Source organism: Castanea sativa, chromosome 6 (assembly GCF_040712315.1).
Source record: "Castanea sativa cultivar Marrone di Chiusa Pesio chromosome 6, ASM4071231v1".
Taxonomy (NCBI): Eukaryota; Viridiplantae; Streptophyta; class Magnoliopsida; order Fagales; family Fagaceae; genus Castanea; species Castanea sativa.
Genome location: NC_134018.1, coordinates 41,207,728 through 41,232,890, shown reverse-complemented (window position 1 = coordinate 41,232,890; position 25,163 = coordinate 41,207,728). Strand labels below are relative to the sequence as shown.

Here is a 25,163-nt window from a genome sequence, read left to right as displayed (position 1 = left end):
GATTCGTCCATCTCCTTTCTCATCTCTTGGAGGATGTCGGAATGCTGTTCCTTTGGGGTTACCGTTCTCCTTCGGTCACTCCTTCCATGGCTATCTCCTTCGTCCTCTTGGACAGCTCTTGACCGGTTCTCTTCTTGCTGTAACCTCTGTCTCATCTCTTGGTTCTGTCTGGTAAGTTCTTCGACAGTGGTTGCGAGATTTCAGACTTGCTGTGCTAAGGCCGCTGAGTCCTGGTTGGATTCCATCTGGAGCTGGTAGGGACCACGTTCTGGTTGTATGAGAAACGTCCCCACAGACGGCGCCAACCGATAAAGCGGTATCTCGTCGGTTCCTCTAGGATTCGTCCGGATGGTTCCCGTGATTCTCCTTGAGGGAGCAAGAACTTATTCGAGTGGTCACCGGTGTGGTGCCTGCCACAACGCCTCCGATGGCAAAGTCAGTACGAAAGAAGGCAATAATTGAAATATCAAGAATAAAATTAGTTCAAGTTGTGATGTTGTCTCCGTCCCTTGTTTTGGTGTTGTGAGGGCTTTATATACCCTTGGGGATTATACCCGTTGGGGTATTAATGATTCTTCTGATAACGTCTTTAGGGGAGTAATGGGCGTTAATGCCTTTCCATTGGTTCGTCCAGCTGGTCTTGTAACGGTTGAGGCTTTATTGGCAGCATTTAATGACATTAACTCTTCTTTTGATGACGCCGATAACTGGTCAGGTTCGTCCGTAAGACCACCTCGTCTATGTTTAACTTTGTCAGTCCCATCAGGTTGTTCAATATTATCAACTAGCACCGCATTAGCAAGAGGTTTCTCAATATCCACCTGAATACACAGTCTAGCGTACCTCCCCCTTGTACCGGTTTCAGTGTGGGTGTCTATTCTAAGAACATTCCCAATGGCTTGACCGATGATGAGAAGGGCCTCAGAATCGTAATACTCAATTGGACGCTCATTGAGCCTAACCCATACAGCAACAAACAACACCACCGTCGTGGCTGGTTTGAAGTTTGGTTCCCAAGGTCTTATTGACAGAAAGTTTTCTCCGATGAACCATGGCCCATTCTTAAGCACCGAGTCATGATCCTCCTTAACTGGAAAAACGAATGAGAAAGAAATCTTTCCCTAGATCAATACAATCTATCCTTCCCACCAAATTCCATAAAGAAAGGATTTTTGCATGAAGGAAGCCGTAACCCACCGTTCTCCCATATACCCTCACAATGAGTGCCTTGGACCATGGCGCCCGAATACGCTGCTTTAATCCCTGAGAGATTTTTGCTGCAACCACACCTTCCCTGAGTTCCCTTATCTCGTCGCTTTCCATGTCTACTTCGAAGGATCTTGGTACCATATCAGTCTCCTCTTTATCCGTTAGATCAAAAGCTTGTGCGAAAGCTCCTAGAATCTCGCCAACCAGTTTTTTCTTGAAAGACAACTTCGGTTTTGCAGCATCAGTAGTAACTCGGACCTTATTGTCGATCCGTTTTGTGTTGCCATGATGGTTATCTATAACCTTCTTCGTGCTACAGATGAGCTCATTTTTTTCTTTGCTAGAGAGAGTAAGCACGTTTTCTCTCTCCATTCGTTTTTGTGACTTGTGCTTTTGAGCTGTTACTTCATCCAACTTCCCACTAAAATATTGAATCTTAGGGAAAGGAGTATAGACAACCACATCTCATTCGCTCTAGATTAATAATAAACATATTTGTGGAAGGGAAAATTGGCCCATTCACAATAACTTCATCGACAAAAGATATACTTCCCATTTCCTCCCACTTGCCAATGTAAAGTACAAAGGATTTTATTTTTTTTTTTTTGGGGGGAGGGGGGGGGGGGGGAGGAGAGAGAGAGTGAGCTACTTTCTTTCCTTACCTGTTTCCTTTCCAACCAATCAAATAGTAAGAGATCCTCTTCTGGCTAAGAGAGACTAAAAATAAAAGACTTCCTCTTTCCTTGCATTCATGACCGAAGAGGTTGAATAACTACGCACAACTGGGAAGAACATGGCCAGCAGTTTATGATAGCCTATAAATGAAGATGACTTAAATCACTGCAAGTGTAAAACCATTTCAGACCGTGAAGCAAGTGATTGTTAAAAGTGGTTCAGCATGTTCAATACCTTACCTTCAACAGCTCCTCCAAACATCGCCAAAAAGTTAGACTAGTAACTAAGTAATGGTACAAACAACATTTTTTACAATATTTTTCCCATCAATAGAGTTGCGAAGTTTTAACTGATTCTCATTTGAGTCCAACACTGATATCACATTTTTATTCACAATAACAATTTGCCACCTTGGCAATTGTGAAATTCTATGTCTCTAGACATATTGCTAGTAACTAGTCCAAAATTGAGATATAAACCATTTCTTGGGAGGAGGAGAAGGATTATCAAGGCCTATCACCAAGATAATTTATTTGGAGTAACAGTATTTGCCGACCTCACCTACTCCCCTAGCTGCTATTATTCCTAAATGTCAATTCTATAAGCTTGCAGAGAAGAGTTCCCAAAAAAAAAAAAAACACTTGAATTAGGAAGAAGAAGAAAACATTTTCCTTCGATGAAAGATGATCAGAGATTACAAAAACTAAATTTCCATGTCAGTTGCCAGACATGTTGCCTCAACTGTTAGCTTTATTTGTCCCAAGCCGTCTCAACTTTAATAATAAAAAATGCATGAAATTTCCAGAGATGACAATAGCAGCACAAGGTAATGTCAATCTTGCAATCAACTCTGGCTCAGATGCATGGCATCCCTTCACCAGTTCCATTTATCTGACAGTCAAAACCTCAAGCATTCCTTGAAAAGCTCCTGTGGTAAAACAAAACACAACAGAATGGACAGGCAATGATGAAATCTTAAGAAGCAATTACTGTGAGCCACCTTTTTCAAGCTTCTCGATTTCTTCACGGTGCTTCCTTTCTGCCTCCTGAAGTTCTCTTTCAGCATCCTCCTCTTCTTCAATTTGATCAATATCATCAAACTCCTTGATTGCTGCCATTGCTTTCACTACAGGATCTCTTAGCTCAGATATTAGCCCACCACCAACCTTGTACTCTTCCTCATCTCCAATCAGGAATAATCGCTGGTCAGGTCCTGATGCCATGGGAATGTCGACTGCCAATAGCTTCACATCATACTGAAAGAAAGATTACACCAAATACTTAAATAAGCATAATCAGACCAATTAAACAAAATAAAATTGACCACTCCAAGTTCTAGGTTCCATATCAGAAGAAAAGACTAAAGATCCTAGTGATTCTAGGTTCCGTATTAGAGGGATGCTGTAGAAAATGAGTAATTAAGTTCACATTTGTTTTTTTTTTTTTAAGATATGATAGTGTGTCAAACCTATAGCATCCGTTTTATAATGATTTTTCTTTATTATCAAGCCAAGAAACCAATTGATTTTGGTGTAGGCTGGGATTGAAACTCAAATCTCTTATTTGACAACAAAAGACTTTACTAGTTGAGCTAACTGGAACCCACGTTAAAATCAATTTTCTATATATATAGTAAAGTGGAATTTAGTGAACCCTCATCTCTCTCTCTCTCTCTGTGATTGATGGACTATATGTGAGAGCATTTGTTCATGTGTGTGTGTGTGTGTCTCTGCCTGTGGATGCATGCATTAACGTGGTTATCAACTGTATGAGCTGTCAGATAACTTCTAATTAACTAAAGAAGCAGTAATATACAAATTAAGGGTTGTGAGAAGGCATTCAGTCTCACCACCTGACAAGAGCTAAAGATAAAATTATGGAGCAATTGATGGTGCTGGTTAATTCAAATAGTAATTCTCTGGCCCTCATGCCAAATGCTTGGAATAGAATATCACATTCCTGAGAACGGGTTTAAAGGGAGAGTGCTATCTCCCATTCTATAGCCCATAGGCTTAATGAACCTCCAACTGACCCAAAAAACCTAACTCTAGCAACATAACATGAAATCATTCTTGCAGTCTACATATCTCGACAACATGGAGCAGGAAGAATGTGCACATAAATATTGAAGACAGTCCCATTCAATGTTACAAAAGGACACTGAGGCAGAGCAATAAAGAGACTTATACAACCACATATAGAAAGTTTCATTGCCTCATCTGATGTGAGGAATACAGGGAAAGTGGCTGGAATAGAAACAAACCTGGCCTTTTTTTTTCTTGACTTCAACACTGACAAGACCCTTTCGCTCAGAACCTCGTATTGGGAAGATGAGAAAACACCTTTTGGTCCTAAGACTAGGCTTGAAGTTCTTCAGTGTAAGCCCTCCTCCTGACATCACATAGGCTCTCAATTCTGTTCCAGAAAGAGGGGCACCCATAACCTCAAGGATCCCAGCAGACGTATTAAGCCTCCTCATGGCCATTCTATAAACTTTATCAGGATTGATTGTTAATCTTGAGCGGATATAAAGGCCCTTCATGTACGAAAAAAAACAAAATACAAAACCTGTGATCTATAAATTATCATAGCATTTCTCAATGCAAATAATACTAGCAAAGATTGTATTAAACAAAATTATTCACAACTTGCAGATTAGCAGTTTTTGATAAATTAAATTGCAAGTAGACTTTTTTTTTGTTTTGATAGTTTGATAGTGACAATGGGAAAGGGGGGATTTGACCCTAGAAGGCTGGATGTCTCCATTGGAAACACTAAGAAGAGCCAGTTGAGCTATAAGGGTCTTGGCTAAATTGAAAGTAGACTCTCTTCAACAGGAAATAAGAAACAATTTAAATATTTAAAAAAAAAAAAACTTTTCCCTTATTCAACAAGACAAATTAGATCAATTTTTCACAATCTCAAATAGAAAAATAGTCCACAAATATCTCCTAATATGTAGTATGTGAAGTGAGAGATCAATTTGTGAGATTATAGAGAGACTTACATAACAAAATGAATCAAAGCAGAGAGAGAGAATGAAAAAAACAAAAGTAAGACAGGAAAGAAGAAGTTGGTTTGAAGCATAATGCAAGGGGATCCCAGGTAGGCAACTAAGAGTAGGAAGCAACACAAGGTAGAAGTAGCAGATGCAGGAAAGTATCAAAAGTTGGGATAGCGGCAAGAAAATGCGAGGTCATAGTAGTTAATCAAAAGATCATGTGTGTGGGCTGCGCTATCCAACAAACATATATGAGTAGTATAGTATAGTATAGTAGTATTGTTATAATGATTTCTGAATCACATGCATAACACTAGCAATTGTTGGGCATGGGCATGGGTTGGGCATGGGAAACAGGAAACCCCTCAACTCTAAGTTTAGATTAGATTAGCATGTTGTTGTTGTTGTTGTTGTTGTTGTTGTTGCATCTAATCTATAATTATGAATATTGATTTGATATCTCTAGTGTAGAGATTTTAAAGAAAATATGAAGTAAAGAAAAGAAAAAGGGACTTACAGCGAAAGCGACGATAGCAGAAGAAAGGGCGAGAAAGCCATACTTGGCCATGCCTTCGGAGAGGCCAACGAAGGTACTAGCTATGCCGAACATAATCCTCCAGAGCAAAGCGCAGAGTAAAACGCCAGTGGCTCCAAAGAGAAAGAGAGAGTTTCTCTTAAAGAAAGCCTCAAATTGCAAACCAATGGCCTGGCGGTAGCGAGAGAAAGCGGAAGAGAGAGCTGCGGCGGGCTTGTCGAAGACCTTTTTGGCGAAGTTAGCATTGTTGACAGAAGAGAAGAACCTCAACCCAGTTGATGCGAAAGAGAAATTGGGGTTATGGGGTGGTTTGAAAGTGAAAGAGTTTGAGAAAGAGGGCTTTGGTTTAGAATGTAGAAATTGGGAGATCAAGGAGGTTTTGGTATTGGTTTTGGAAGACGATGATGATGATGATGATGAGAAATTACGAATAGCAGAGTAAGAAGGGACATTCGGAATAGTAGATGTACAACTAGAAAAGGAGCGATTTGGCAGATGATTATATTGGAGCCTCCTAAGAAGAAGACCTCGGATCAGTCTGGCGGAGGTGGAAGAAGAAGAAGAAGAGGGTTTTGACATTTTTTTTTCTTTTAATTTTTTTTATGTACCCAAATCCAATACTGCTTCTTCTTCTTCTTCTTCTATTATTATACTGTAAAGAAAAAATATGGAATTAGATTCACCTACACTACACACAAACCAAACTCCCCGCCTCCGCCTGTAAGAAGAAGAGGAAGAAAACGGCTTCCTCTTTCTTGTAAAAGAGTCTAGATTATTAATCGGGGTCGGGGGTCATCTCCAATTCATTTACATCTATTTCGTTTCCTTCTCTCCGTCTAACTATACTTGAAATGGGTCCTACTTCCTTGTTTTTCACTTTTCATTTACTACTGTATATAATTGTTCGGAATTAATCGCCAATTCTTCGTTTTCAAAACAAAAAAAAAGGTCAATTCTTCATCCCCTCTGTTCAAGTTTCGAAGAAGGAAACAATAAACATACAAAATTTATGGTAGAGTAGAATTTTTATATTATATATATATATATATGTTAATAATAAGCTTATTTACTCATAGATCTCTTTAAATCAATTAGCAAATAAACTTCTTTTTCTTTTTCTTTTTCTAAAAGAATAATACTCATCAAACCACAATATCTATTAAATGGTGCATCTCATAAATGTTTTCAATTAAAATTTTAATTTAAAAAAATATGTTTTAACAACCTTATAATTAAATTTTAACACCCCCCCCCCCCCTCTCCCCCTTCTTTTCCAAATCTTCAACTATATATTTGATTATTTATAGTTTTGTGCTTTTGGAAATTACATTTTAAACACTATATTCAGGGAAATTTTCATAACTAAACTTACACTTTTAAAATAACCTTGAACTTGAAGTTTAAGATTATTACACTTTACAAATAACGTCTGCAGTCTTATTAGTTTCAAATCAAATACTTGTGTAAATCCTTAATCAAAAGAGTAGCTTAACGCGGCATGGGCCGAATGCACAAGAAGCAAACAAAGCGATCCTTGGATTGAGGTTTCTCGAGTGCCGCTCCTCGTCATACTACATAAGTTAGGGTTTTATTTATGTGACTTGAAAAACCTAGAGTTATATTTATAACCATCTTAAAACTTCATGGCTATAGTCCATGGACAGAATTTCAATCGTTTGGAGAAAAACTTATTCCACCCATTATAATCAAAATAACCCTTCACCTGTGATGTTCATTTTTAGTAACATAAGGAACCAAAATTAATTAAAAGAGATGATGAGAACGAAAGAGTATTCGTGTCAACCATACTCTGATCAAATAGAGCAACGCATTCTAATTGAGCAATTCAAACGATTGCTAAAAGTAAAATTAACCAATCCAACTACCAAGGCTAATTTTAGTCTATTTTGGTCAAGCTTATAACAAGTTTCACAAAATAGGCATGTTAGGAGGATGGCTGTCCCTCCCATTAAAGAACTACAAAACCACAGACACGTCAAATATTAAACCGCAAAATAAATAACTCGATTACCATGGTGTTTTTGGGAGAAAGAGAATATTTGTGAACTTCCACAGACGGAGAACACAAGATAAAAGAGTCGCTTGACAATAGGTTTGATAAAGTAACAAAACACAATAAATTGTTCAGCATAAAATTCTAAAATAGAAGCTGTCTCTCAGGCGACAAATTGTCTTAAGCAGTTTCAGGCAGAAAAGCTCTTCCTGGCTTACGCAATGCCAAAGCTCCGTGACATCCAAGAAGCTGCAGAATTCATAACAAAAACGTGTTAAATTAACATTTAAATCACCATGCCTGCCCCAATCTAGGAAATAGTATTATGGCCTGTTTGGGAGTTTAGAGAAGGAGGAGAGTAGAGGGGAGGGGAGTAGTGGGGAGGAGAGTAGAGGAGAATGATTACCCTCCACCTTGTTTGGATGTTTTTATAATTAGTAAGAGAGAAGGGAGTAATTAGCCCTTCCCCTAGTTTTTAACATTGTAATTTTAAAAATATAATAAGGGTAAATTAGGTAATTTACTTTATCAATAATTTTATGTGCTCTACTCTCCCTCCAAATCTTTCCAATTTGGGGGAATTAAAAATGAGGAGGTTGGAAGTAGTTGAAACCCTTTCAAACTCCTCCAAACCCCTCCCCCTCCTTCCTTAAAAAACTCCCAAACAAGGTAATTGAATTACCCCCCTTCCCTCTACTCTACTCCCCCTCCTTTTTTAAACATCCAAACAAGCCATTAGGAGACAAGTCAACTTCAAATCCACTATATGTTAAATGTGGAAGAATGACTAATGAGGGGAAAAAGAAATCAAGTTTGCTAATGAGGGGCAGACAGCTACAACCCACAGTTCTACTCCACCTTGCTAGCACTCATCTTTAATCAATCAAATATTCCTATCTAACTTGGGACGGAATTGAGAGATTGTAAACAATATAATAATGAAGCAATTTAGAGTAGGAACAGTTTCTCATATTGAGGTGGTTTTTAACTCCCAGTATATAGTTTCTGTGTATATGCATGTTCAGTGCATATATCTGCAGTTTTAGTACTACCTTAGCATTGACACCATCTGGGGAAATCTTGTTCTCTGACTTGTACTTCAGATAATCAGCACGGCTGAATTTGGTAAATCCCCTGAAAGGTAATCATTACAAACATAAGAAACATTCCAATGCTAAATTCTAGACAACCAGATACATTTATATGTCACGAATTTCAAAATAGAGGTTAAACCCTCGAAGACATCAAAAAATATACAATCATGGAAGGCGATGGAGACAAAAGCAACAGGACTCTATATGTCAACCTGATATAAGTTCAGTACACGTTTTTGAACTACAGTAACTCTATGCCTCACCCATGGGTGACCCCTCCAACCCAAAACACACAGAAGAAAGTTTTGAAGGACTCCAGCAAACAGGATCTCTAACCAAGGTGCTGTGGTCAACAGTTTCATATGCACATTCTATTTAACATTCATAAACCACAAGGTGCATTAATTAAATTTCAAGGAAAAATAAGAAAATCCATACCACTTCCTGCTAACAATAATCTTTTGACGACCAGGAAACTTGAATTTTGCTCGGCGGAGGGCTTCCTGGGCATGCTGGCTGTTGCTGTCCTTGCAGCGCACAGAAAGGAGGACCTGACCAATGCTTACTCTTGCACATACACCTTGTGGCTTGCCAAAAGCACCCCTCATCCCAGTCTGGAGCCTATCAGCCCCAGCACATGAGAGCATCTTGTTGATCCGCAAAACATGGAATGGGTGCACCCTCACTCTCAAATGGAATGCATCCTTACCAGCAAATTTGGCCATGTACTTGTTGCAGGCAATTCTAGCTGCTTCCAATGCCTCACTTGTAACATTTTCCTTCTCCCAGCTCACAAGATGGACACAAAACGGAAACTCATCAACACCTTTCTTCTTCATTCCAACATCATATATTCTGATCTTGGGATCGGGGACACCACGACAATATCGTGATTTTGGGTAGGGTTTGTTTTTGATTTGACGATAACACCTTGCAGGTCCTAAAAAAGTGTAGGCATGCATTCATCAAAAATAAGAACAGCAGCATGCAACAAATTACAAACAAACCACCACATCAAAGATGTGAAATTCAAGAATAGCACAAATAAAACATGCACATTATCCCACAATCAACATAAAAGACAAGATAGAGCTTTATACTAACTAAATGCTAAAGAACTTGTACATTCATTTCTAGAGCTCTTCATTTTTATCATTTCATAGATAAAATAAAATTGTATTTGACAATTGCTCATTATCATCAAGCCAAAACACCAATTGATTTTTTGGTTTAGGTGGGGATTGAACCCTACATCTCATATTCATATTCAAGGATAAGAAATTATACCAGGAACTCACTTTGCTATCCATCATTTGATGTCTTTATTTTTTTTATTTTACAACAAACAATCCATCTTTGTAATATTTCTTGGATTATTATCTTTGATTGTAATTTTTTTTGTTCTTACTTGATGTTGCAGTAGATTTTCCTCAGTTTTAATGCCTGAAGTATTTAAAGACAATTGTTGTTGCCAATTTGAAATGTTATTTAATAAAGATCTAAACATTCGCAGTACTATAAATTTTTGTCCCAAAAGATAAACCAAATACTTGATGGGTATTAGCAAATACAAACGTTGTATGGTTTACTATGTTCTCAAATAATTATAGCACAAAAAATAGTTGTAAAAAGTAGATCCGAGAATATACAAAACAAAGGCGCAAACACCAACAACCAAAATCTTTCAATAGCCAAAAACAGTATCAAAAGTTAAAACATAAGATGTCCGACATCTACATCTACATCAACATCAACATCAACATATACAACTCAGGTATATAACAAATCAAACGAATTACATCTTCAAAGACGTTCAAATGCAATATGTAAATAGGTTTTTTTTTTTAATAATTAAAGCAAAACGAGGACATGAAGACAGAGAATAGGAAATTTCTCTGGCTCGAAACAGAAAAATAAGAAGAAATGAATTTGTGTACTCACTTCTCCCCATGGCGGCGAATGGCGATCTTGAGTGCCGTGATATTTCCTCAGCTGAGAAGAGACGAAACGGGGTACATACAAACCCTAAAACGATACTTTCATATATATAGTCATAGTCATAGTCAAAGATGTTGAAACTGCAGTTCGCGGATCCCTACAAGGCTCCGGCCCATTCCAATGTAAAATGACTCGCGCATCATCACTCACAAACTTCGTCCTGGCCCAATCTCTTTTTCTTTAAATAATATACGACCCAAATTTTTTGAAGCCCATTCTTTCTTGATTAGTGAAGCCCATTCTTTGTTACACCTTTGTAAGGAAAAAGTACATTGTTTTTTATATGCGGTAGCATCTCTATGTTGGTCCACACAAAGGACACAATGAGAGATATAATATGCATCTAACAAAAGATTATTTGTTAAATGAGATGTGTTCATCATTTTTTCATAACAAATTACAGGTGGTTAGTTGTTACTAGTTCTAATTTGAATCTATTACTATAATTACTTTGTTGCCCCACCATTACTAACTCATAACAACTTGTTAAATAATATTTTTTGTGAAAATGTTGTGAATATAACATTTTTCTTTGTTAAATATCCGCAAGATTGAAAATCATCAAGCCAATACATCATTGATTTTTAATGTAAACAGGATATGAATTCAAATATTATTCAATGACAAAAAAACTTTATTATTTGAGATAATTGAAATCTTTCTATGTTCATATTCATTGTCCATTAAAGGATTTTTTTTCATTCACTTTAATCTCATTTCTCAAATTATGGGTCGGTTTTGGGGTCTTAAGGCTTGTTTGTTTTCTTGAGAAAAGTGGAACCACAACAAGAATTTCTAATAAGGCCAAGCACATATGACTCAAACCATAAAACTGGCATTCTGTTGAGATAGAGGGCACTTACTATAATAAAGGTGAACCCATGGGAGCTGACTATGGATACTCTGTTGGTTAAGTTAGAACATGAGATTAAGGGTAATAATGATGGAGTAATAATATTTGAAAGTTGCATTCCTCTTTTAGTGGGGGTCATATGGTACTTATAATGTGATTGTTCTATAAAGAGAGACTTGGATTTAGTTTGAATTATTTCCTACAGTCCATTTTTTTGCCTCAAAATGTGATTGTTCTCTTTCATTAGTTGAGAGGACTTATGCCAAGAAAGCGAGTCTTTTGGTTGAATATTGTGAAATCTCGAGTTTATTTGCGTTATAGGTACTATTCCAAGTTATTTAGGGGAATGAGGAAAGAGAGTGAATTTCGGCAACAGTGTTACTGAAATTCTAACAAAAGTATGAGAAAGAAATAGAAAAAGTGGGAGAGAGAAAATTTTGAATTTCAGTAATCTCATTACTGAAATTCCTGCTACCCATATTACTGCCCAAGCGAGTGAGTGCTAGAAGTGCTAGGTGAGTGCCCAAAGCAAAGGGAAACCAATTGTGGTAATGCCGTTGCTGAAAATAGAGGGAAAAAAATTGTGCAATTGATTTGTGGCAATGCCATTGCCGAAATAGAGGGGGAAAAATTGTGGGAATGGATTTGTGGCATTGGCATTGCCGAAATAGAAGGGAAAAAAATAATTGTGAGAATGGATTTGTGGCAATGGCATTACCGAAATAGGAGGGAAAAAAAATGTACGTCCACAACATTTTTATTTTTACAATATTTTTACAACAAATCATTGGTAATTAGTTTTTGCTGGTTCAAATTTGAACATAACGCTAAGATTACTTTTTTGTTCCAATAATAACAACCAGTAACAACCTGCCACTTATAATTTGTTGTAAAAATATTATCCAAATAAATATATATATATATATAGTAAACATATTCTTATCTTTCAGTAGTTTTTTTGACCTGGTTTGTGTGTATGTCATATTCTTTCATTTTATATTGTAAAAGTACCCGTGAGGAGTCAATTAACCAATCAATTCACCTCTTCCTCCCATTCTTATTTCGTGCCTGGAATATATTCATTGATCATTCCCAATAAAACCATATTATGCCTAAAATCTATCTCAGAGATTCTTTTTTACTTTTTATTCCTCCTTTTCGTAACAAGAGATTCTTTTTTGTCTTTTTATTTCTCCTCTTCCTAATAAAAGGCAAGTGCCATTCCTTAATGATTGTATCTCCTCACAAAGTTACTCTTCTACTTTACATCTCCTCCGATTGTTCAATTAATCTTCTACTTTGCTTCGGTATGCATAACCAAGAATTGTAAGTTTTGGGTTAATGTAAGTTTTTTTGCTTTGCTTATTAAAAAACTTACAACTCTAGAAATTAACAGATTTATTATTATTGTATAAATATATGCTTTGTAAATATTAGAAGCTAATACATTGTAAAATATTATGTATTGTTGTAGTTAATATTGTTTGTATGCGATTATGATTATGATTATTGTTGTTGTTGTTGTTTTCATTCAAATTTTAGATTAATGAATTTTTTATGGTTAGGATTACAAACATTTTTAGTATTGCTGTTATTTTGTGTTTATTTATTATTATCTAATTGTGTGTTTTTTTTTTTTTTTTTGCAAGTATCACTCTATAATTCTCACTCTTTCAGTTGGTATCACAATTGTGGTAAGCATCTCAACTCTCTAATTAAATTTATGTGTTTTGTTAATTTTGAAATTATTTAAAATTATTTATTGTTATTATTAGTATATGACCACAAAAATTGTAATAAATTGTATTATTGTGATCTTTATATAATCAATTTTACTTTGTTATTATCAATTATTACATCTATTACTTGGAAAAAATATATTGCATAATATGTTTGTTGGTTTATAATAAAGATATGTATGTGTATTATTATTATTGTTATTATCATTTTTATTTAGTACAATAAATCGTACATTTGTGTTTCTTTTTCTTTCAAGTTTAGTTGGTATAAAAATTAATTATATGCTTTATAAATATTATACGCGAATATATTGTAAATATTATATATGGTTATATTATAGTTAATACTAATTATTGTGTATATTATAGTTAATACTAAATTGAATTTTATTATGAACTACAAGCATTGTAAGTTATATTTAATATTTAGCATAAAAAACTGTAGTAGTCACTATATATTAATGTTATTATTTTTTATTATTGTTCTTTTGTTTTTAGAAGATATTTATGATTATCTGATTATGTTTTTTTTTTTTTCGTTCTTTCTTCTTTTATTGCAAGTATCACTCTATAATTCCTACATTCCTTCACTTCGTATCACAATTGTAGTAAGCTTCTCAGCCCCTAATTTAATTGGAAATTATTTTCTTAGTTTGTAATTTTGTATATAGATGGTTTGTAAAAAATATACCTTTAGATATTGTAAATTTTTTATCTCAGTGTTTATATATTAAAGATACTGAGAAAACGCATCTTCACTTACACTATACTTTATATTATGTGTGTATGAATTTAAAAATACAATAATTAGGGTTGATTCCATTCCAATTATGAGTATGAGTATGATTATGATTAATTTCTTATATTCTATTTAATTTAGGGTTGACCAATATCTTAATAGTACTTTATTGTCAATTCATTAATGTCATAGAGGTTATCTTAGTCCCAAAAAATGGTTAATTTAGTTTGATTTATAGACAATTTCCTACTAATATAGAGGTAATGGATGTTGCATGGTTTAACTCATTGTAGCATTTAATGTAGGATATATTTGAAATGGAGCCTGGATCATTCAATCATTCTTTGCTAACCCAACAACAATATCACATCTCTAATGATGCAATGGAAGGCAATGTACGTTGTGAGATCAAAATTTATTAATGTCCTAACAATATCTACAATTATTAAATTTACATGAAAATAATTTCAACATTAGTAATATAACATTGTACATTTTAAAAAAAAATTCAAGTTTCCACTTTATGAGTGCGACCCCAACCATTTGCACCCCCCCTGGCAGTTAGGTGAGCATATCACCCCATATTTGCATCAATGTAGACTATACCGTGTTACCCACCTACCACATATAGATATTGATTGGGGTCTTATCACTTCTTTGGTGGAGCGGTGGCGATCTAAAACCCATACATTTCACCTACCTAATTATGAAATGTCAATCACTCTACAGGATATAGCAATTATTACAGGATTGCCTATTGATGGTAATGCAATGTGCGGGCCCACTAATTTGGAATGGGGAACAATTTGTCAGAATTTACTTAGAGTGATACCACCTGCAAATGCATTGGTATATGGTGGCCTTAAAATAACATGGGTAAAAAATACATTCTCAAACCTACCAGAAAGTGCCAATGCTATAACAACCCAACAGTGTGCTAGGGCATACATGTTTCAGGTTTTGGCTTTACTATTTGGACATAAGAGCCAAAGTAGATTGCATTGCTACTTTCTCCAGCTGTTAGAGGACTTTGGTGTAGCTGGGGAATATAGCTGGGGTAGTGCCACACTTACTTTCCTTTATAAAGAGCTGTGTACTGTTGCTATTAAAATAAGCATGGAGGTTGCGAGTCTTGTTTTCATATTACAATTATGGGCGTGGGAGCATCTTCCATATCTGACCCCAATTCCAATAAATTCAATAAATTTAAATAGCGACGACCCATACGATTGCAGGTATAATATTTACTTTCTATTTCTATACAATATTGTATTCTATAGCATTTATCATTGATACTTCCAAACCCTAAAATCAGTGGCAATCATTAATTGTGTATAGGTGGGATACCAAGAGAACGTTTACTCACACACCAACGCATGTTCTATGTGTGTACCGTTCTAATCACGACACACATAATAATGAACAGGTAATATATGTTGTCACAATGCATCAATGGTTAATTTACTAGTTATATTATTGTATTGATTGATTATAACATAGTTATTGTAATTGGAATCACAGGTTGTTTGGTTCCCGTACGATGACTGTAGAATGTATGGCACGCATGAATTGAAAATGGTTGATAGAATTATGAGGGGAATAAGAGTGGAGAAGAATACTGATAGAATTTTTAGGGGAAAAAGAGTGGAAAATAAGAAACGTGGAAATTAAAGTAAGATTAGTGCTGTTTAAATAGGATGCAAGTTTCGTATAAGTTAAATTCTTAAATTTTAAACTGTACTTATAGAGATTGACCAAATACAACACAGATTATCTCTTGGAAAAATCTCAGTGTCTTTGTTTTTTTTTGTTTACAGTGCACATCAATCATTTATAAATCTTTGCAAATCTTGCAAAGAATCTCTGCGAAATTCTCTGTTTTTTTTTTTTTACACCATGGACATCAATCATTTTTTCTTCCATAAATTTCTCCCATGCATGGATAAGAATCTGAATAAAAATATCTATGTAATTTAAATTGTACTAATAGAAATTTACCAAATACAACACAAATCATCTCTGCACAAAATCTCAGTGTCTTTGTTTTTTTTGTTTATAGTGCACATCAATCATTTATAAATCTTTGCAAATCCTACGAAGAATCTCTGCAAAATTCTCTGTTTTTTTTTGTTTACACCGTGCACATCAATCATTTTTTCTTCCATAAATTTCTCTCATGCATGGATAAAAATCTGAATAAGAATATTTATGTACTTTTCTTCGAACAAGAATCAATGTACTTTTGTTTAAGAGTAGAAAATAAGAATCAATGCTTCAGTGATGTGCCCGTCTTTTATAACCAAAGAGAGAATGAAAAGACAAAAAAGAATTAGAATCCATTATAGAGTTTCATCATATTAGTAGACTAGGTTTTATTGGAAATGATCAAGGAATATATTCCAAAGTACATGGAGAAGAGAATAAGAGTCAAAGGAAGAGAGGAAGAAGTGAGGTGATTGACTTCCTCCATAATTTTTGTTTTTATCCGGACATCTCTCTCTCTCTCTCCTCCCATTTTTGGCAACTTGGTTGCCACATTTTTTTTCCTTCTATTTTGGCAATGCCATTGCCACAAATCCATTCCCACATTTTTTCCCCTATATTTTGGCAATGGCATTGCCACAAATCAATTGCACAATTTTTTTTCTTTCTATTTCGGCAATGGCATTGCCACAATTGGTTTCCCTTTGCTTCGGGCACTCACTCGCTTGGGTAGCAGTTTGGTAGTAGGAATTTCGGTAATAAGATTATTGAAATTCGAAATTTTCTCTCTCCCAATTTTTCTATTTCTCTCTCATACTTTTGTTAGAATTTTGGCAACACTATTGCCGAAATTTACTCTCTTTCCTCAATTCCCTAAATACCTTGAAACAATACCTATAACGCAAATAAACTCGAGATTCCGCAATATTCAACCAAAAGACTCCCAAAAAAGCACCACCAAAATTGTCAACTAGTGTGGATTTCAAGGTGTCAGGTATGCAACCGAATTGAACTTATAAAAGGCTTCCCTATTCTTCTATTCTTCCATTTCTACATTTTTTGCTTGTGCAATCCCTACTCCTTGTATTGTTTTTTTTTTTGTTGGCTTTTGCTTCAAGCACCCTCAAAGTTATACTTATATGAATTTATTTATAAATTAATTGGTAAGATGATACTTTTTAAGTTCATGAACATGCAATTTTGGGTTAACTAAGGATGATTCTAACTTGATTTTGAATGTTGAGTGACTAAACTGGAGAAATCTAATAAGGTGTTTATTTTTTATTTTCATAAATAAGTAATTACAAAATAATGAGGGAGAAGAATTTGAACCTTGATTCTCCTTGTAAATGAGAGTAGAGAAATTCCATTGAGTAATGAGGCCATTGGCTAAATAAGTTATGAGACTTATTTGCTGAGACAACTAATAATTGAAAGATCAAATTAAACTTTGTTTAATAATTAGAGAATTAAATTAATAATTAAAACATATTCATTGTTATGTAAAATATAAGCTTACATTCTTAATGCAACAAGGTAGTGTCCTATGTAAAGGTAGTATATAATTATTTTAAAATTATTCAATGGTTACACTTACAATAATGGCAATGTGTGTCTAGTCTCTAGTGTGTTACCATAGGCGACATCCGCGGATATCTTCTTGACACACACATGACACACCCTTCTTTTGTTGGACTGGTCTGGTCTGCAGGCCATATCATTTGTATTTGTGGTCCATGTAGCATGTCCATGTAGTAGAATTGGATTGGGTCGGAGAATGAGGTATATCGGTTGGGCCGGGCTTGGTTGGTACTTTTGTCACTTTGTCTGTCTGCGTTTGGAGAATAGAAAGCAGAAGAAGCAGAAGAAAAGATAGCGGTTGTTGGAGGAGCAGAGAGAGAGAGAGAGAGAGAGAAAGAGAGAGAGAGATGAAAGTATACCACGTTCCTTGCTTGGAGGACAACTACTCCTACCTGTAAGTTAATTATTTTCCCTTTGACTTCCGATGAGAAATTTGATTATTATTATTATTATTATTATTAATCAGGGCGATTGATTTGTTGCAAATTGCGAAGCTTAATCGATGAGAGTTCAAAGGAAGCGGCAGTAGTGGATCCAGTAGAGGCTGAGAAGGTAGTACAATTTGCCAAACAACACGGCGTCCTTCTCAAGTTCGTTCTCACCACACACCATCACTGGTATGTATGTATGTTTGTATGTATGGTATTCCAATTCTTTCTTTTTTTCTACTGCTTTCTTCTGGTTCTGGTGATGTTTATTAATAGTAAATAAATTAGGGATCACGCTGGTGGAAATGAGAAAATAAAGGAGCTGGTCCCGGGGATTAAGGTTTATGGTGGTTCGTTGGATAACGTGAAAGGTTGCACTGATAAACTGGAAAACGGTGATAACATCACTCTTGGTGCTCATCTCAATATACTCTCTCTTCACACTCCTTCGTATGCTTCTTCTTCTTCTTCTTCTTCTTAATCACTTTCGCCCTTCTTTTTTCATATATATGTCTGCTGCTTTCTTCTGCTACTGTATTAAAGACACCAGCATAATTAGCTCAACAAGCATGATTTGATTTGATTTTTTTTACTTCCAACATTAATGCATCTCATATTTTATCTTCTGAGCTATTTCCTTCTATTTTTATGTCAACTCAAGACTTAACCCCCTATTTATGTCTCTCTGTTTAATTTCTATGATCATGCTAGAGAATCTAAACCTGCCAATAGAAAGAACCTAACCCTGCACTCCACCATACTATGTCTATGAATATGATGCTCTCACCAGATTCTTACATACCCACCAATGGCTCTTGATCTCACCTTCCATCCCATTATTATGAAAAAAGAACCAAGTGCCATTTGAGCTAAAGCTTATTGGCAATTTATTTATCTGAGGCATATTGGTTTTAGCGTTTTGCACATTTATACCTTACATCTTTATTTTTTTTAACTTTATCTGTGTGTCTTTGACTTGCTCTAATCAGCCACACCAATGGTCACATTAGTTATTATGTGACTAGCAAAGAGGAAGAAGACCCAGTTGTTTTCACCGGAGACACATTGGTAAGTTGATGGGGGACTCTTTTATATGTGTGCACGGGTGTGTGTGCGCGCGCGCGTGATCAGCTTTCTTTAAAAAGTGCCACATGATTAGATGGCAGAAGCCTTTTTCCCTGGTCTGTTATATTGCTTTTGTTGGGGGAAGGTGGATGATAGAAGAAAAAAAAAAAGAGGGAAACAACATTACCGATTTAGCTTGGCAATACGAATGCACTTTTTGGAAACAACACGAAATTCCCAAACTTGTGAGAAACAAAATAGAGAAAACACACGCCAAAAGGAAAAAAAATAATCATATGCACAAAACAGTATTTATGTGATTTGGCAATTTGCCTACGTCCATGGTTGTAGAGATTTCACTATTATTAAGGAAAAAATACAGTGTGGCAGTACAATTCTTTTTCTCTCTAAAAAATACATCGAGTAACCCTAATCACTCAAAAACGGTTTCTATATCCTGCGCACAGGATTCACAATGAACTACAAAATGGGCCAAAAAAATTTTCCGGGGCTACGGCTTGGGCCTATTGGCCCAAGCCTCTGCTCTATGAACTAAGCCTAAAAAAATCTCCCATTAAAAACCATGCAATATCATTTCAGGTCGGCTCGGGTCGGGTTAGGTCGTCATCCGGATTAAACACAACTAGGCTCCACAAAGCCCAACATGCGCTCACAACAAATCCTTTTTTCCCCCCTTCTTTAATTTGAATGGTGGGCAATTTCATCACCTTCATTTGCTGAGAAGGGAGGAAAAAAAGAGTTAAATCCTAAAGGGGAATGCCCTGAATTAGTGGGGTCAGGAAATCTATTTTTGAAGACTCCATGTTTATTGTCTTGCATTATGAAGTGAATATTGTATCTGTGAATATGAAACAACTTAAGATTGTTTGAAGAAGTTATTCCCTAAATTATGTCCTTTTCTTGGCAAGCTCTTGGCCAGTGACAACTTGTCTTCTTCTTTTTTTACTAAATTTGTAGCTCTCATTTTTAATTTTATGGTATCATGTAACTTATAGCGGTCACTTTTTTTTAAATTAATTTTTTATTGTTTGCATGTGTAGTTTATTGCTGGTTGTGGGAAATTTTTTGAGGGAACACCAGAGCAGATGTATCAATCGCTATGTGTAACATTGGGTTCTTTGCCAAAGCCAACTCGAGTATACTGTGGCCATGAGGTAATGGTATTTTGTTACAATCCTTTCTTTGGGTTGATTTTGAGTTCATAAGGATAAATTAATTTTGTACAAGGAGTTCGGGTTGCTTTTATTGTGTCCATGTGTGTAGATTTTTCTACTGTTGATGTATACTTAGTGCACAATATTCCATTTGGCATAATTACAATCAATAATTACTGGTTTGCTTCTATAACCATCTCAAAATCTCTTTACTTAGATTACATAAAAGGCCCCAGGTATATACCTTGTTTCATATTAGATCACAAATTTTTAATTTTGTCAATTAAAGTCCCAAAGTTATGAAACCGTTTTAATTTGAAGCCCATGTCCGTATCCGTTATCCATATTCCTTATTCTGGCCGGTAATGGATTAGAGAAAAATATAAAACCACATAAAATTTAATGATTTACCTTGGTAACTAGTTTCAATTCTCTGGCAATCACTTTCTGTCTCTATTGGCTTTGTTTAATGGTTACCAAATTAATTTATGAACAAGGCCTAAATGAAGCATAGAATTTAATCAATGATTTCCTGCTTTTCTCTCCTCCATTACTACCTAGAATAACAGAAGCAAATTACAAAGATGGACATAGGCTTCAAATTGGAAGTATTTTTTAAATTTAGGACTTCAATTGGCAAAGTAAAAAGCTTGTGACCTAATCTGGATAAAGGTATAGACTTCTAGGTCTCTTTATGTAATTTCCACAAATAAGAAACCACCTCAAAATCTCTAGCATTTTTTGAACAATAACGTTTCTGATAAAAATATTAGAAATCAAGTAGTTAGTATTTGGGATATTTTCTGGAGCCTAAATGGAAATGGTTGTTAGATGGTTATAGCTGTATCACAGGCATATGTAATAGAATAATGGGAATACATAAATTGTGTGGGCCTTATTTTTTATTGTATCTTTTGTTGAGTGTCGGATTGTGTTTCTATGGTCATTTCAATAGCAGTATAGTTAGAGAGATATGGTTTAGATCAAGATACCTTCATTGGGTAATTGTTTATCAACATAGGTTCACAATGAGTTCTCCACTTTTCATCTTCCATCATGTTAGTGAGATACTGTGATAGTATGGTAGTCATGGACTCATAAACATGAGTTGGTTACCAAAATTTGCTGATTCCAAAATTTCTAACAAATATTGTTCATGTGATTAGAAGTAAGATACAACCTCCACAGGCATAATGCTGTGCCTGTTCTATCACATGGGGACTATGGTGACAAAAGAGAGAATACTGGGGACGCAAGTAAATGTTAAAGAGGAGATTATTTGGTTATGCTTTGGGGGGGTAATCAGGGATTTCCTAAAAAGAGTTCCATTTTTTCTAAAATTTGGCCATATGAGAGTGAGGAAATATATAACAGGTGCAAGTGAGCATTAGTGTATCGTAAGATGAAAAATTTAGAAGGTAGAAACCTTGAAAGGAGAAAGAGAATATGTCCATAATCACATTTATTGAAGTTAATTGTGTTACAATCTCTATTGGCAGCTTAACTCTTTGTTACACTTGTGCTCCCTGTCAGATTTTCCTTTTCTGAAATTTCAAACTTCTGGTTATATTTTTCTACAGTACACGGTGAAAAACTTGCAGTTTGCTCTGACAGTTGAACCAGATAATGTTAAGATACAACAAAAGTTAACATGGGCCCAGCATCAGCGGCAGGCAGGAATTGCCACTATTCCCTCAACCATTGAGGAAGAATTAGAAACAAATCCATTCATGCGGGTTGATCTACCTGAAATCCAGGTTACTTTTCTCCTCTAAGAATTACCTTTTTCTTCAAGTTGGACAAAATTAACTAGTGATATATCGCAAAGGGACTAGAATGTGTATGGTTACTGTATGTAGAGTCTAGACACATTTTAGATGTATTGCTACTTACTGGGTTCTATTCATTTTGTCTTCATCAACCATGGCGTATCTGCTAGAGAGAGCTTTTTAATATATCTACTTGTGCCATACAATTTATGTAGACATTGCCTATATTTTACAGGCGAGGGTTGGTTGTGGTTCGCCTGTTGAAGCGATTAAGGAGATAAGAAAGCGGAAGGACAACTGGAGGGGCTAATAGATGATCTGCATGATGCTTAAACCATTTTTACCGTGTGTGTGTGTTAATAAAGTCACGGGTTTGTGAAATATTACACCCCTTCCAGAGAGATCTTGTGTGCTTCGGTTGGCAGGGTCTTAGATTACTATTGGCATGTGTGGCAGAATTACCGAGTCTTTGTGATGATGAATGTCTCTTTATATTACTAGTTTTATGTCTGGGAGAATATATATTGATTGTGGTAATTTAATAGTCTTATTGAAATTGAATAAATATAATAGATAGAAAATAAAAGAATAAAATTTGATAAAAGTTAGTTTAAAACGAGTCTTTATCTGTACTATGAAAAAGTTTTTATTCAAACTAAAAATTGTAATAGATTATTGAACTCTCCTGTCAAGAAGAACACACAGAGAAGAAGAGTAAATAAATTAATAAGTATTTGGTTTGATTTTCAAATTGATGGAAGAATATAAAGAAGTGAAATAGATTTTTTTTAATTATTATTATTACTTATTTTTGTTGTCATCCTTTCACTACTTTCTCAGCCACCATACAAAACCAAAGATTTTTAGTCGACGCTAAAAAGGAAGAAGAAGAAGAAATCTTTTTATTAGGCTGAGAGAAGTTGCAAACCAATTAAACATCGACGTGGCCTAGGCAATGACAATAAGACAAGTCTTTGATGAATTTTGAGTGGTGCAACAATGCCAAGGCAATGATCAAGACAAGATCAATGAGTCAAGTCCTTGATTAATTTTGGTAGCTTATTGGACAATAAGAGATTTTATTAGTTAATTTAACTTGAATCTACTTTAGAATCTTAAATCCCATTTCAATTCAAATTATTTTGGTAATTGAAAAACATAAATCTTGATAAATGAAATTTTTTTGATACTGTAAAAAGGGAAGGAAAAAAAAAAGCATCCGAACACAAGCTGGTGTTTTTATGTGGAGTTTTAAAACATTTTAATAAATTAAAAAAAAAAAAAAGACTATGCAATGGAAGTGTGAATGTTAGGAACAAATCCGTTACTTCACTCCTCATCTGATTTCACTGTGGGAGAGAAATAAGTGGGCTCAGTTCTGATCTGAACAGAAACGAAGGAGAAAAATTAAAAAAGTGATGGCAAACCGACCTCACCTGCATAATATGAATATGAATATGAATATATATGTTGTTGAATTGTAAGAAAGTTGAAGAGAATGAATGAAAGAGGAGGAGGAGCCGACAGTGGACGCGGTATTTGAATTCATAGGAGGATGGATGAGGATCTCTCAACTCTCAAGATTATGTTTATGATGGCGTTCAATTGAATAAATTATTACTACTTCTACCTACTTATTGTGTGTGTCTGAATGTTTCAATTATTACGTAGAATCAGCTTGTAACTCTTTCGTAGATATACTTAAAAAAATACAATAAAATATATAATATAATTTTTATATATATAATTAAAATACTATATATTGATTGATAGTCATTTTTATATTTTGTTAACTTAAAAAAAAATGATATAAGAATATTATTAAGTATAAAATATAAATTGTCCATTTTTTTTAATTATTGTAAAACACTTTTTTTTTTATTACGAATTATTTATTCTGGTCTCTTTTATTTTTGTATTTTTTATAACTTGGATGAATATTTGCAGTTAAGATTGGAGGAATTGCATTTACCTTTGCTAAGTTTGTTCCCTTTTACTAGAATACTCCACTATTCTTCTTCCCTGGTGTCTCCACCACCACCACCACCACCAGAAGCACTAGTACTGGGGAGATTTCCGTTTCCATTAACATAATTGGTGCGGGGGAGGGAGGAGAAGGAGAAGCTAGTGGTGAATCCATTGGCACTGGCAGAGTAGTTCAGAGACTCTGGCTCCGGCTCCAGCAACTGGGAGTAGGAGTATTACTAGTAGTACTGATTCTTCTTATTAGCCGCAGCAGCGATATGATATTCAGCAAGTTACTCAGTTGGATCGAGCAGATTCTACCTTTTTCATTCTTATTGCTCCTTCTCCTCATTCCTCTGCATTTACAAGGTAACTACTACTTCTTTCTTTCTAATGTTTCTATTTCTTGCTTGAACCAACCACTCTTTCCATTACTCTATATACCCCATAATTTTGCATTCTGCTTTTATTTGTTCCATCCAATCCAATCAGTAAATCACATTTAATTTAAGGACCAACATCCTACTGTAATGCATCTTTCTGTAGTGAATAGCATTATTGTTATTTATTTATTTATAATTTTAAACCCATGGCTTTCACATTGATAACCAACTCATCTCTGGATTTCAACACCTAATATGAAAGCCCACATTCCGCAATTTGGAAACGTCAATCACTGTATAATTTGGAGCTGTTTGTTTTCTATTCATTATTTGATTGAGGGCTTCAGGATGGGTTAGGTAGCATAACTGGATGTTTGTGGTTCATGAATCATATCTTTGTCATCGATGGAGAGATTGTAAGAAACGTTTGTTTCTATTTAAAATTTACTCAAATATCTGCATAAATGAAGACTGTCCATCTGGCCAAAATGGCCAAATACCACAATTTTCAGAAATTTGTAGCAAAAAAATATTGTTTCAGAACTAAATAGGGAAATACCACTTTTCTGGAACTCGAGTTCCAAATGGTACTTGAGTTTATGAAACTCGAGTTCCTCATCAGTTTTGCCACTGTGGCACTGCTGAGCTGGAATTTGTGTGATTAAAAAAAATAATGTGGTACTCGAGCTTGGTAAACTCGAGTTCTATGCAACACAGTGGAGAAAATAGTAAAATAGCTTTAAGTTTCAAACAATATAATTAGCAGTTACTGATTACAAACTATATTTTTTACTAGCATCTCGAGTCTAAAAGACTCGATTTTGGGGCTATAAATCGAGTTTTTAATGCTCGATTTTCATGGTCTAATTCTGTCTGATGTGGCATTTTTTCCCCGTGGCGACTACTTGAAAATCGAGTCTCTAAGACTCGATTTACAAGTCACTCCCAAAAAAAAAA

The 25,163-nt window shown here is 35.0% G+C and overlaps 3 protein-coding genes across 3 annotated transcripts; 1 reads left to right on the top strand and 2 right to left on the bottom strand.

Annotated features, from left to right (window-relative positions):
• Positions 1 to 2,505: 2,505 nt before the first annotated feature.
• LOC142641681 (uncharacterized) lies at positions 2,506 to 6,288 on the bottom strand. The gene is made up of 3 exons (XM_075816159.1): positions 5,403 to 6,288; positions 4,148 to 4,420; positions 2,506 to 3,140 (listed from the first exon to the last, which is right to left on the bottom strand). The coding sequence occupies exons 1-3, from the start codon at positions 5,997 to 5,999 to the stop codon at positions 2,871 to 2,873; spliced, it is 1,140 nt and encodes a 379-aa protein (XP_075672274.1). The 5' UTR covers positions 6,000 to 6,288; the 3' UTR covers positions 2,506 to 2,870.
• Positions 6,289 to 7,423: 1,135 nt separating this feature from the next.
• Positions 7,424 to 10,565, bottom strand: LOC142638475 (large ribosomal subunit protein uL16). Its single transcript, XM_075812500.1, has 4 exons — positions 10,470 to 10,565; positions 8,967 to 9,468; positions 8,487 to 8,568; positions 7,424 to 7,683 (listed from the first exon to the last, which is right to left on the bottom strand). The coding sequence occupies exons 1-4, from the start codon at positions 10,477 to 10,479 to the stop codon at positions 7,615 to 7,617; spliced, it is 663 nt and encodes a 220-aa protein (XP_075668615.1). The 5' UTR covers positions 10,480 to 10,565; the 3' UTR covers positions 7,424 to 7,614.
• A 7,096-nt stretch (positions 10,566 to 17,661) lies between these two features.
• LOC142640786 (hydroxyacylglutathione hydrolase cytoplasmic) lies at positions 17,662 to 22,395 on the top strand. Its single transcript, XM_075815044.1, has 7 exons — positions 17,662 to 17,815; positions 17,916 to 18,038; positions 18,138 to 18,299; positions 18,839 to 18,917; positions 19,976 to 20,089; positions 21,670 to 21,846; positions 22,094 to 22,395. The coding sequence occupies exons 1-7, from the start codon at positions 17,769 to 17,771 to the stop codon at positions 22,166 to 22,168; spliced, it is 777 nt and encodes a 258-aa protein (XP_075671159.1). The 5' UTR covers positions 17,662 to 17,768; the 3' UTR covers positions 22,169 to 22,395.
• Positions 22,396 to 25,163: the final 2,768 nt, after the last annotated feature.